Below are 14,467 nucleotides of genomic sequence, written 5' to 3'. Positions count from 1 at the left end.
ACCATTGGAAAATGTTGCTATGTCAAAACGATTTAAACCCCCCCTGAAAAAATAAGTCCTCATGCACCCGTCAAGACATGTCGCTCTATGATCAAAGAACATTGAATTAAAGCTCAGACGATTCCCTCCATGAGACATCCTGGTGCATATCTAATTTTGCAGAATGAAAATTTTAACCAACACTACACAGTCTGATAGTAAAAATCAGTTCTGAAAAGTCATCTATAGGTCGTTTTATCTCATGTAGAGTAATCGTGCTGCCACACGCAAATTTGACCAATAATTCAAAAGTAGGGGAACCTGTCTGAGTACGGTAATCAAAATAAATGCATGTGGCAACCCAGCGTTGACCTAAGCTAAAGTAATCCCAGGGTTGATCTGGACCCTAGACTAACTTCGGGTTATCTTATCTCAAAGCGTGCTTCCACATGCAAATATGGCTAGGTACCAAACTTGGACATTAACAACAGATCTAGGGTGGTCCCTCATGTACTATCTCAGATGGAAAACTGGAATAGAATATTTTGACTTTCAATCTAAAAGTATGGCAGTTAATTTGACGTCATGCCAACCTGAAATAAACTTATTTTCAGTCCTTAGAGGGATAAGATTATAAAAAAAAACGCTGCGTTCACAAGAACTGGAGGTGGGGTGTGGGGTTTGGGTTGCTGAAGGAATGGGGGAGAATTTGAAAATTCTGGGGTAGTAGAGGAGGGACTTGAAGGATTTGATCTGAGCATAAGGGGGAACAGAAAATATTTTGGTTCCCTATTTTTTTACATTTTCAGAATGCATAGTTTGGAATGTAATTTAATAAAAATGAAGGTCATTTATGTTATCAAACAGTTCTAATGTTGGTAATAATGAAACAAAATCTAGAATTTTATTGCATTTCATGACATTTATTTTGAAAAAATATAAAATAGTATGCATGCCATTGAATTTTCATAAGGAAAACAACAAGTAGGTCTTACAACAGAACAGGAGCTGCAACTGTTGATAATTTTTTTCAATATTTCGATTGAATGTATCAAAAACCGTGTCTTGCTGTCTCCCTACAGCATGCTGAAACACACAATATTCAGTCAACCATAGACAGCCTTGCCTCTACTGTCCATGGGTCAACAAACCCAGTATATGTAAACACTATTGTTGATAAATGAATTAGAGTCCAGACTGAAAGTCATTTGTCAATGATACAAACGCACAGTACACATGCACAGGCCGTGTTAGCAAGCTGACTACTGGACAAACATGCTGTAAGGAGTAGAACAAGAACGCAGTTGATAAACTGAACAAAATTTTGTCAAAATTATAAAAGTTAATACAGCTACAGCCCTACTACTGCCTACCAGTAGTGTCACCGTCACTGCATACTGACAGTGACAGAGATAGCTCTGCATGACTCTAATGTACTTGGACAAGTCTGTTTAGGTCATATGACACTCATGACAGTGAAACATACCTGTACACAAGATCAGGCTAGAGAGCAACAAATGGAAGACCAGGAGATTTGACAGTTATCAATGAACGATGGCCGAAAGGGACAGTAGGTTTATCACTTTTAACAAAAAAAGTCGACTATGATACACAAAAAGAGTGCATCATGTAATGGTACAGTTTACTTCTATTCCTATACGGCTACCTGCATTGTCATTTTACAATGAATTTATCAATAGAGTTCAACAAAGATGTGAATGATAAGTAGGTATGTTTTTCAACATTGTATCGTGTATCAACATCATTTTTGTAGTTTTTAAAAATGTTTTAATCTTGTTCACACAGAGTTAGTAACTTAGCATGCATATGCAGCAGTGTTATCGTATATTGACATGTCAATTTATGGCTGGACTGAAATGCCACTGACAGTAATATGTGCACATAAAACATATGATTGTGTTGATAAACTGAATACTGCATATGTCAACATAAATAAGACGTAAAAACCAGAGATTGCAGTTGATACAAAAAACATCAAGCGTCAAGGTCATGTCTTGTACTTTCAAAGAATATTTTGGGATAAGATACTGAACTCAGTTTTTCACTATTTGGTTCAGTGTAGCCTGCAATTCACAAATCGCACGCGTGCTCTCTCATAATCGTCATTTTGGGCGCTCTTCATGGGTACCATTGCCCCAGCCAGATTTGGATAAACTCCAGTCGGCTTAGATTAACAAATCCTAAAAGTCCATCGATGCATTTACAAATTACAAAAAAGGTGAATCGCCACAGGAAAAATGCACCAATTTAAGAATTTGTGTACAGGGCTCTACGAACTACTGATGACATTTTTATAACCACTACAGAATATTTGTGTGTGCGTCACAAAAAAGTAGGGTTGAATATCTGCGTGCAGTCGTCCGGTCTTACGTGTCCACTACAAATGCCCGGAACAGGGACCTTGGCAAGCGAAGATGCATGCTGTACTGCGCAATGCATGTTTATTTCTATCTGTGCGCACATCCCTATAAATATCTGGCCGTAAAATGGAGGGGTGGGAAGTTAAGTGACTTGAAAAATTTTGAGCATACAGAGGGGGGATTTGAATGAACAAATCACCATTCCCCCAGCCCCCTCCCCAATATTTGTGAATGCAGCCTAAGTAACATTGATAAGTTTATTCATAGTCAAGTTGGTGCAGTTTGTGTTTATTTTTGCATTTTTAAATAAAGCTTTATGATTGAAAGGTAGCGAAGCCAAGTACGCCATGAGTGCGATTGTTTAAAATACTGCTCTTTCTGTAGTGATGTTGGATAACTTGTAAGTTTCGCCAGCTTGATATCGTAGAAAGTAACATTACTAGCAATTTCTTCATATAGTTAAAAAAAACCAAAAAAAACCGAATAAAAAGATTTCATAAAATGCACACGCATCAAAAGAAGAATCATCTCAGGAGAATACTTTTACCAGGTTCATCCATGTTTTAGCTACTATAGACTATAGTCTATAGAAGCTATTGGGATGGGTATCCGTCTGGCGTCCGTCGTCAGTCTGTATGTATGTATGTATGTATGTATGTATGTATGTATGTATGTATGTCCGTTTGTGAGGCGTCCGTCCACTCAAATATCTTGAGAACCGCAGTACTTACTGATTTGATATTTGTTGTGTAGATGAAAAATATGATTTGAGAAACTTTTTTTTTTATTTTTTGATATTGTTGAAAATAGGCAAATTAATGCCAAAAAAGGTGTTTTTGGTAAAAAATCTTCTTCTTCATAACCGCTGGTCAGACAGCTTTGTTATTTGGTATACAGGTCCCTAGGGATAACCCAACTTAGATTTGTTCAAATTGTGATGAAATATGCAAATGTGTATTTTTAAGGAATTTTTTTGTCATTTTTGGTCAAAATTTGACTTACATTGTATGTAATTCTTGTACTGTATAAACCCTATCAATTCACCCAGAAAGAAATAATTAATATGATTTTAAATAATTGAATTAATTAGGAAATCATCAAAGCCAAAATAATTTTAGTGTTGAATTATCAGAAAGTTCAACTTTTTTGACAGTTCATAGTGAAATGCTTACCATCTTGGAGGATTAAAACATGTAAAGGCAACTTTCCTGAATCCCAACTTTGATATTCTGAACCACTATTTATGTTATCTAAAAGAAATTGCTCATAATAGTTTGTCATAATAGGGTGGTCAAATAAATAGAGATAGAGAAAGTTCTAATTTCCATTTATGGTTGACTTGGTAAGGATAAAATAAGATTACTTTTTGAGGAAAAAAATAGAGTGGTCAATTAAAAGAGTGGTCAAAGTGATATGGTTTTTATGGTAAAGCTTGGCTGTAAGATTCCTCATGTGCTATTTATAGCAATTATGCAATCTGTGTAAACAGTGCAATGAAAGTGTAACATGATTCCTTATAATGCTTTTGATGACCTTGAACTTCTTAAGTTTCAAACATTTGTCTTCAGTGTGCTTTCTCTGAGTACCTACAGTCTCAACTTATTCAACAGAACTTACTGGTTTACAAGTCCCTAGGATGACCTTAGTGAGATAATTTCATACAGTCAGGAATACTTAATTTTGTTTCCATGTCTATAGTAGCTTCAGGGACATTGGCCCTATGTTTTAAAATGTTAAATTACTATCATCATATTGTTCTCTTTAATCTTTGTTTGACTCGCTTTTGTCACATGACCAAAGATATTGTGCTCGAGATTCTGACCAAGTCACTAAAGTCAACTTAATATAAATAGTTCAGATCTGTATATGGTGCTAATAACTGCTTTATTGGTGTTAAATATTTTATATTGGTACGACTCATAAAGTTTGGCTGTTGCTCAAAGTGTTTGACATAAATTAGTCACACCGGAACACTGTGGCTGATAGATAAATATTCCAGCGTGAAAACTGTTTGGATTAATCATGTAAGACGTACTGTAATTGATCCCATTTGCTACCATTCTCCGATTTTGTCGCCTCGCTCCGATTAGCTTCGATTTTGCTGAATATAAGTCATTCAAAATGCAACATTTCCCTAATACTTTCTCGACCTCCAACAAAGTTCTAACAGTTAGTTTAACTACAGTCCCTCTATCCACAGTTATAGAGGGACCGTGGTTTAACCAACATTCAACCGTGGCGAGATTGTACAATAGAAACAGCTAATTTTTGGTCATGCCTCGCAAGTGTTTTTGGTTCGTCAGCCTGGCTACTGCAGATGTGTATTGCTCCGCCTTCTCACGGGAACAGTCAACGGCGCTTTTATTTGATCAAGTCGGGAATTTCAGCATCCCATTACACGGCATATATAGCCTGTTGGTTCCATCTAGATTTCGCAGTCTGCTTCCCGGAAACCTTCCTGTCGAAAGAAGCGAAGGCTTGTTTAGTTAGTGGATATTGGGACTACATCGCAGCGAGTGGCAGCAAGGAAGCAACATGACAGGTATGGCTGGAATACCTGTCGTCGATTTTGCTGCTTATAGTTTAAGTAGAGATACTCCTGACAGCAACGGATTTGGAAAGCTCATTGAAGAAGTGCACAACGCTTTAACGTCAATTGGATTTTTTATTTGAAGAATCATGGAATTCCGCAAAGTGAGGTAAGCAGCATATTATTTTACCATTTCAACTCCCAGTCGACGTAGGATTACATTGAAGATCACGGGATCAATCTTCCGTAGCACTGCTGTAGCTCGAGGTTGTGCCTTGGTATACTGCCGGCCCGGTCAGTCAATCTGGTTTTGCCGTCCGACCCACAAAGTCCGGCAAAACCACTAGTTACAAAATAATGTTGTTATGAGCTTGCGAATATCGATAATTGAAAAGAACTATTATTAAGCGTTTTAAACGGTGATTATTGTGCCTGATATTGTTGCATATGATGGAAAGCATCATAAGCTTACCAGCCAGAAAGTGCATAATTCAGTTTCAGTATTCGAAAGGTATTTTTGTCATTTATTAGCTGCGCCTGTCAGGGATAAAAGAAAAAGGTCATTTCAGATAATGTTAATATACAGAATAAAATTCATGAAAATTTGTCAAAGGATACCGCTCTTACATATGGTTAAGCTTTACCCACAAGGAAAACAGACTTTCAGTGAGTAAAGTAAGGGTTCCTAAACACTTAACATGATGGACGGCAACAGTCTAATCACCCACTGAAGTGTTTGATTTACTGCTGTCCACTCTTCGATGACAGCTTTTCGTTCTCTCTTTGATGAGAGCTCTTCGCGAGAGCTCTGAGTATTACGTTTTGTGTTTTTGCATTTGCAAATTCCAGCCCTGCTACATCACAAAATTTATTGTGATTTGAATCATAAACGCACACTTAATTCCGTAGGTTCCACTAGATGGTTTTCTTGAATTGCATTTCATGTTTATTATGTTTTCACGAACTCTATAGGGTTTAGGAGTTTGTACCTCGTTGATCAATCTGCCTATTCCTACCATCATTGACCATTGTTATGTCGCCATTACTCAGGTCAGGTGCTTGTTTAAAATTAAACTGCAATGCAAAGTTTCAAAAATGCTGGCAGTAGTGTGCCCTACTTAGTTCTGCAGAACTGAATCCTGTGCAATTTGCTACTAAGGGATTGGTAAGTTTCTACAGCCGGTGAGGGCGATGGAAGGGGAGGGGGGGTCCACCCTGTTTTTGACTTTGGTAATGGAGGTCACAATATTTTTGAAATGCTCAATCGGGTGGTGGAGGGTGGAGGGTGGTCAGTGTGTTTTTGAATTAGGACACCGGCTCATACTCGCTTAAAATACATGATCGTACCAGCCACGAATTGCACCATTCTATTGTATTTTTTGGCGTGTCATTCCGGCATTGTAACTTTAATATTTCAGAGATATATAACAGAGATATCTGGATGTGTGCAAATCGAAAGTATGTTATGTAAAGCATCATACCCGCCAGGAAGTGCATAATTCAGTTACAGTATTCGAAAGGCATTTTTGTCATTATTAGCTGCGCCTGTCAGGGATAAAAGAAAATGTCCTTTCAGACACTGTCAATATACAGAATAAAAATCATGAAAAGTTGTCAAAAGATACCGCAAACTGTCTCTTACATACGTTAAGCTTTACCCACAAATAAGGAAAAATAGACTTTCAGTGAGCAAAAAGTATGGGTTCCTAAACATTGAACTTGATAGCTGGCAACAGTCTAATCACACACTGAAGTTTTCGATTTACTGCTGTTCTGTATTTGATATTGGTGATTGACATAAATTTATGTACAACGAATCGGAACATCTGGTTGTGCATAGAAAGCGTGAAATGCATTCACAGCTTATTCAAAAGACTATTAATACTTTAAATTCGGATTTCTTTCCTACAACTCATGAACTGACATGTCAGCAATTTCACCAAACAGAATTACCGAATGTTCGGGGGGGGGGGGGGTTCAACCTGTTTTTGAAAGTTTAAATAGGGGTCAGTCTGTTCTTGAAAGTTGGAATGTGGGTGTCAGCCACTTTTTGATGTTCCCCAAGCTGAAGAAACTGACCAAACCCTAAATGCAGTATTGACGCAAAAAGGGTAATTTGCTACCACCGATACTTAGCTGTAAATATGCAGCAGTACAGAAGAGGCTATTGTTTCACGTGGATGAAACCATAAGCCATCTGGCAACTGTTATATTTTGGTACAGACCTGTTTTGAGGCATTATCGGCACCATACAACTACGATTGGTTAACCATGTGCAATCAAGGTGTCAGTTAGCGGCAGTTTCCCCAAGATACAACACGATTGGAAATAAGTTGGGAGAATATGATCTTTTAATTGTTCAAATTTATCGACAGTGTTAAGGTACCCTGTAGCTGAAAGTTGCAATAGTGAAAAATTACCCATAAAAACAAGTGAATTGCGAAAAGAGAACCGTAGATGAGCTATTGTAAATTTGCTGATTGAACCAACATTGATACAATATGAAATTACACCAAATTAGTTCCAATCGTGTTATACTGAGATATTCAAATCAAGGATTTCTAGGACTGAACAGTTCAATCATTGACATGCAGAAGCAGACTTTGTCCAAAATATTTATATAGTGGTAATATGCATACAGGAACTGCGAAATTAGGATCGGACCATTATGTTTCGACTTAAAATATAAAAGATCTCAGGGGTCTGATTGCAAGTTGTAGCTGGCACATTTAATCCTGCCGAAAGTTTGTTTGCCTACGACCAATATCAGGCCCAACCACATACATATGGAAAACCCCCGCGATTACAACCAACACTAATGATGCTTTCACTAGTTCACTCATCCCTACTGCAATAAAATTTACCGACAGATTGACCGTTCATTCGCCCTATCGAAGAAATTCTTTGAGCTCCCACAAGATGTGAAGATGAAATACAAACGGCCAGATAAGTTGTCAGGTAACCATGGCTATGTGGAACGTGAGCGGGAAAGGTAAGTGGTGGTTTCGATTTTTTTCTAAGAATGGATTAAAAGCGCTACGTTGCATGTCAGTAATGTTAAATATTTAACTTCAGCAAACAACGTTATATCAATACAAGCTTGATTGAGTGATTTGAAGTTGCTGATTGGTCAGACATTGCCCATTTACTCAAGTGATATTGAACATGTGTGTTGACTTTCTAATGTATATCATCCTGATATTTTCTATCCCAAAGCTATTAAGAAAGTATATTTTTATGAACTCTTTTGTTTTTTTTTGAAACATTATCTAACCCGCAAGTAAAATTCGGAAAAAAATATTGCCCAGTTAGAACAGTTTAGCTGTTTTGAAAATAAAACAGAATTACAAGGTATATGGATAAACTATTGAGAGAAACACGCATTTTCATACTCAGCATTCTGTTGTTATTGTTTTATTATACAGATTAAACCCGAAAAGGCCAGGTGATCTCAAGGAATGTTTTAATTATGTTCTTAGAGATGCAGCAGGGGTAAGTCGCTTGGTTGATGACAAGTCTGAGTCGAACACCGACAGTGTCAGTGTTACACCCTCTAAAGTTCCTAATTAACCAGCCATACCTCTGAGTGCTTATCTATATAATACAGCGTGGCTAATGCCAAGTGCCTCTTTTATCCGACTGGTTATCCAATCGTTCTTATTGAATAATATATAACAGCTGATCAGGTAGCAAATAGCTCCGGCTTTAGGCCTGTTATATTGCTGTAAATAATGACTACCTTTAAGTCAAATGTAATCTACCGAGCCGCTGCAGGTGCACATTGCGAGATGATGAGTGGAAATTACCAATCAAAGTCGAAATTTGCTTTGTCGTCGTGAAGAATCAAAAGATGAATCCGGAGTAACACATCCAGGATTCGAATGAAAACCGATACATCAGGTGGAATAATTAGCAAAACAGTATGAAGCTGCTAAATATCAAAAGGGAACAGGCTCATCAAGCATATTGTCTTTATAGAGTTGTCGAGGTAAAATGAAGCAAAATCAGTATTATGCAAAATGAACGCCAAAAGCTATAGCACATCTATATTACATCATGGTTATCATCGCTCTCTTTTAAACACTGCTATGGTAAGAAAAATTACTCAACGGTTAGTGTGACAGAACTGTTAACTGTTTTCAGTTTGACCACGATGGTAACATAAAACGTACGAGTATATCATAAGCCAACATCTGACAATGTAACAGAATTAGAAAAGGCATTCGACTAATTTCGCAAAAACACGGTTCTTCCAAGAAAGGTTTGTTTTGTTACATGTTACTTAACATATCTTCCTCCTTATATAAAGATGAATTATCTTGGTACAATCGTATTTCAATCCAAACTATCAGTCTGCATCCATGTCATACGTAGTCCCTTAAAAATCTTCAACTTCCTTATCTCATTCCAGCATGCACCTCTGCAACCGTATACTTTAGCAAACTTTAGACAAGTCCCCTCTTCGTAATTTTCGAATATTATTCCCGTATGGCAAACTTCTACTCGTACACTCTCAGACTGCATTCCCAAATACTGGTGAGTGGGGGTGGGGGTGGATGGGGGTGGGGTTGGTCCTTGAGGAATCGCGATTGAAATATTTTTTCGGATACCCCTCAATACCCTCAAAAAATTCAAAGTCGCCCCAATCTATGTGATCAAACTTTTTTAAATCCCCCAAACTATTATATAGCCAAATATTTCTTAGGGATGAACGCATAGAAAAATAAAGCCGTATTGCGCAGTTCTGCTCGCAGATGTTCGACACTACCTTATTAAGACACACGCATACATATTCTGTAGTGGTTTAATAAAAATGTGTGCAGCAGTTTGTATAGCAATATTCCTAAGGCAAGTGATTCATTTGTAAATGCATCAGTGAAATTTTTCATTAATAAGCCTAAGCCGACTTGAGTTAATCAAATTAAAATCTGGTCAATGGTACTCGCTGAAGAGCATTCAAAATGACGATCACGAGAGAGTTTGCAAATTGTGAATTTCTGGCTACATTTTGCCAAAAAGTAAAAATCCACGGTGGCCGACTTAAAAAATTATTTTTTTTAAAGTGCGCGGCGTGATCTAGATACTTCTTATAAAAGTATTATAAAATTGATAATTCTTGTACCCCTGTGTAAACAGACGTAAAAATAACTACAACAAAAATGTTGACTCAACCTACATTTACTACTTTTGGCTTGTCTTTTCAATCTTGACTACCAGGTATATATTGAAGGTTCAAATACACCGCAATATCTCATACAATTTTTACAATTTGTTTATTATATATTTTCCATTTTCTAGAGGATGCCAGATGAAGAAGTAGAAGACTTTACTCACTGTGCAGAGAATTTCTATGACAAGTGTAACCACCTAAGCAATCGAGTATTGGAAGTAATGGCCAGAAGTCTCAAACTAGAGGTAATATACAGGCAATTGGAGAATAAATGTTTTCATCTTCTCGTCGTTGTGAAAATTCGATTTTCCCATAGAAATAACATAAGGTATAGGGGCCACTTTTAATTTTCATCAAATAACGGTAAGTCTTTGTTTCTAAGTAATATGTATCTTAGCTGGTCCTATTTTCAAGCTGACACATTCTTGAAAACGTCCATTCATCACCCTATCCTCACTTCATATTTTAAATGTTTTGTTTTTTTCAAATGTCAACAATACCGGCGTTCAACATTAAAACTTTTCGCAGTAATAGATTTGTTGATGTTGTCAACTTTTTAGGATCCTTATCTGTTTGTGAAAGCACATGAAGGACTTGGTGGCAAAGACAACGAGTCTATGATGAGATTTGCATATTATCTCCCAGTACCCGAAAATGTGGAAGTTAATCAGATCCGTTGTGGAGAACACTCCGACTATGGCTCCATCACAATTCTGTTTCAAGACAATCAAGGTGGACTGGAGGTGAGATATAAAATTGAGTTCATATTTGAATTGTCACTTTGTTAAGCAGTTGTATGAGTATATCTGGTAGTCAACACAATAAACTTACCATGTTTCTTGCAGTGATGTACTGTGCAAAACTCTTTCAGTAATGAGAAAGAAAAAAATTAAAGAATGTGAATCCTGAGGGTATACGTTTCGATCTATCGTTTCTTAGTATACTTACAATGGAATTATAATTTTACATTAAAGAATTACACCAAAAAAGTGAAAATATACACACACACCGATTGAAGGACGACGTTTATTACATTGACCATGATCCTCTGAATTTAAGAAAATATTCTCCATTTACTGATTCAATTTCGTTTCATTTCGAGAAAGATAATTGGAAATGAACTCGTCATGTGTACCTGAGATATTTAAAATGTGCTCTTCAACGCCAACATCTGGTAACAAAGATAGCTTACTACATTAACACAACAATAAAATCGGCGTCTTACCGATATGTCAATATGCTCTTATTCTTCCCATCTTATAAGGCACTTCTATAATCATAGCTGTTCTTTTCAGGTTCTTGCTAAAGATGGTGAATTTATTCCAGCAACACCGATAGACGGAACAGCCGTTGTGAATATCGGTGACTTAATGCAAAGATGGACATCAGATAAGTTTGTTTCGAATGTGAGTGAGTGCTCCTTTTTTAGAGTATTCCATTTTATTTGAATTTTCCAGGGCTAAGTCATACTTTCGGGAAAAAACAAACAAACAACCCCCAAAACCCAATGTTTTGAATAGTTTGAACACTTCAGATTTGACTGTGATGGCAGTCATTTGCGGACACCTCTGGGATGTAATCACCGGGTATTTTTGGTAAACGTACTGAAGAAGTTCAGCAAATAAAGACAGCTGATGTTACCGACTTCGAGGAAGCTGGTGAATTCCCTAGGCTGTGAGGCGACCATATCGCCCCTGCCAATGAGTAATGAAGCAGTAAAACATTGGGTTTTTTATACAAAATGAACAACAAAACTCTTATTAAAGTTGCCAGGCGTGCGCTATTTATTCCAACAGAAGTGTTGAAAAATGTTTTATTAAAATTTGGTGACAAGAATATGAAAGCTTTTGGATTGATATTCAAACAATTAATCCATATCAACTTTGAATACTGTCTCTTGCTCTTCATTCATCCACGCCAATTACAGGTGCATCGTGTTGTCCTGCCAGAAACTGAAGACGCCAAACGTTCACCACGACAGTCTATAGCTTTCTTCTACCACCCAGACAACTCGCACATCGTAACCTGTGTGGATGGCAGTGACAAATATCCGCCAATCGGAAGTGGCCTCTACCTGCAGCAGAGATTGAATGCAACGTACAAATATTGATTTTCAGGGTACATCACAACTTATCTATGGTAAAAGACATTACTTTGCTTCATCGATCACCGGAGAAGAATCATGAGACCATCTATCAAATGATATCGAAGAAAACCAAAGTCTGTCTCTCTTTTGTCTGTAATTTCACATTTTTTTTCTCAAATTAGTAATTCATATTTCAAAGTAACAACAAGTGTACCAACATTGCACTTGTAGGAATTGTGATAGAAATTTCAAAAATCATTTCATAGTATAAGCATGCAAAATGTAAGTTTCATATCATGAAAGGGAAAGAATTTTCTCTTTCTTCAATTTTGCACATTCTGAAGAGTTCGTTTTCACCATAATAAGCAATTTATTTGAAATATTAAGGCGGCTTGGGTGAAAAAACATCAGTACGTCAAAAGGAACACCTTAATGTATTAAAAACACAGGTTATTGAAGTCAGACTTCCAGATACTATTATATTGTATTTTATATTGCTAATATATTGCATCTGTATAACACCAATCCTAAATCGCAATAAAACAAACCAGCACAAATGTTAAAAGTTCCCTCCTTCTGAGATGAGCAACGTAAATTCAATAATATGTCGTACTAAATTTAACGCTCACGGCCAGATGGCGATTTTAAAAAAACTGTCACTTGATACGGTATCTCAGTGTTTGCTTTACTCTTTGTCGTCGTTGGGCCTTGGAACTGTCTGCATGAAAATTAAAAAACAAACAAACCCCCAAATCCCCCCAAAAACCAAAAAAACCAAAACAAAACAAAAAGTTATGGGCAGATTTTCATCAGTTTAACCACTTCCCCCTAAATGTAATGCGTTTTAAAATAATATAGATATCGAAAGTGAAGTGTGGATCACTGCATATTATGATAGAAACATTTCCCATTAGCTTGTCTTTATGACTTGTGGGTTGAAATCGGCAATCGAACCAAAATCGAATGTATAAAGGGCGACGCCCTGACCATTGACTTTTATCACAGTCCCTCTATCCACTCTACTCTGTGACATAGTGCTCGTTTTGCTGTATAGGCCTTCCATTGTGTGCTGTAGTCTTGATGTTGTGTTGTAAAGTAAGCTTGGTGTCACTATGTTATGAAGAATTGATTTATATGGTATAAATTTGCCTCTATATTTTAGAATATTGTCACCACATTACATAGTCTAGTCATGCTCTGCGGTGGCATCATCACGTTTTCAGTTTGACTAGTTATGTAGTCTTTTCATTATGTTTTATTGCCTTTACATAGCGTTTTTAATGTTTTCAAACCGTGTAACATTGTCCGTTCTTTTAAATAGTATTAAATAGTATATCATTAATAGGTAATTAAAATTTATATTAGCGCCATCATGATACACAATGTTGTTTTGATGTGGTAAAATAATCTACTTTGTCACAGTATCGTTTAAGTGGTTCTAAAAGTATTTTTGTCTTTACTTATTAAGTGATAATGAATTGTTGTCGTCACGTTGTGTTTATATAATGGTTTTTATGTGGTATATTTCCCTTGTTAAAAAGAAATATCAGTATTATGTATAAGCTTCTCCGCTATGTGACTGGGTACCGTTACGTTGTGAGTTCGAACCCGATTGAAACCACCGTATTTTAATTACACTATTTAATATTGCCATCGTGTTTCATAGTGTTATCATTATATTGTATTGCTATGCCATTATATCGTGTAGCTTTGTCACTGCTTTCCTTACAATTGTCATTCTGGTCTTGTTATAACGTTGTTTCTTGTTCTAATCACAACTATTTTACGGCATAGTTCCCTGTACCAAACCACGGTGCCTCCTTTTGCAGAGACCTTGCTTGAACAAAATCACCATTTCAACAGATATCATAAAATATTGTCAATTCCTTCATTTGATCAAATTATTACATATGGAAATATGAAAATTCTTTGTCACGAGACCAAAGTTCAATTTTCTAGCCAAAATTCATTGTTTATAAGAAGGTAATATTGCGACCACCAAAATATTTTTGTCGTCTTAATTGTCTTCATCTTATCATCTTAAAAGACAATGTATCCCTAATGTTTTGATCTAATAAATATAAAAAATCTTGTGAAATGTAAAAACGCAGTTTCTTGAGTTTGTTTTAATTAAAGTGACTTTATTTCAAATTTATCAATTTCATATCAATCATTGGTTGTCATTCAAACTTTTAATGCTTTTTCACATATAGGTCCCCTTTAAGTTCGAATAAACCTGAATTTAGCGATGGTAATATTCATTGTTTTTCAACATGTGATTTTGACAGAAAATGTAGTCTGTTAGCTTTGTGATTCGATCG

At 36.4% G+C, this 14,467-nt stretch overlaps 2 protein-coding genes across 2 annotated transcripts in view; one reads left to right on the top strand and one right to left on the bottom strand.

Annotated features, from left to right (window-relative positions):
* Positions 1-14,467, bottom strand: part of LOC139114563 (uncharacterized) — a 485,747-nt gene that overhangs the window by 407,129 nt on the left and 64,151 nt on the right. The gene's annotated exons all lie outside the window — the stretch shown is intronic.
* Positions 4,659-14,252, top strand: LOC139114578 (uncharacterized). Its single transcript, XM_070676389.1, has 7 exons — positions 4,659-5,059; positions 7,761-7,882; positions 8,316-8,382; positions 10,189-10,305; positions 10,621-10,803; positions 11,356-11,466; positions 11,988-14,252. Exons 2-7 carry the CDS (start codon positions 7,818-7,820, stop codon positions 12,168-12,170), a joined length of 726 nt encoding a protein of 241 aa, XP_070532490.1. The 5' UTR covers positions 4,659-5,059; positions 7,761-7,817; the 3' UTR covers positions 12,171-14,252.

Source organism: Ptychodera flava, chromosome 16, assembly GCF_041260155.1.
Source record: "Ptychodera flava strain L36383 chromosome 16, AS_Pfla_20210202, whole genome shotgun sequence".
Taxonomy (NCBI): Eukaryota; Metazoa; Hemichordata; class Enteropneusta; family Ptychoderidae; genus Ptychodera; species Ptychodera flava.
Note: the sequence above shows the minus strand (reverse complement) of the source record. Positions and strands in the feature narration are given on the sequence as shown.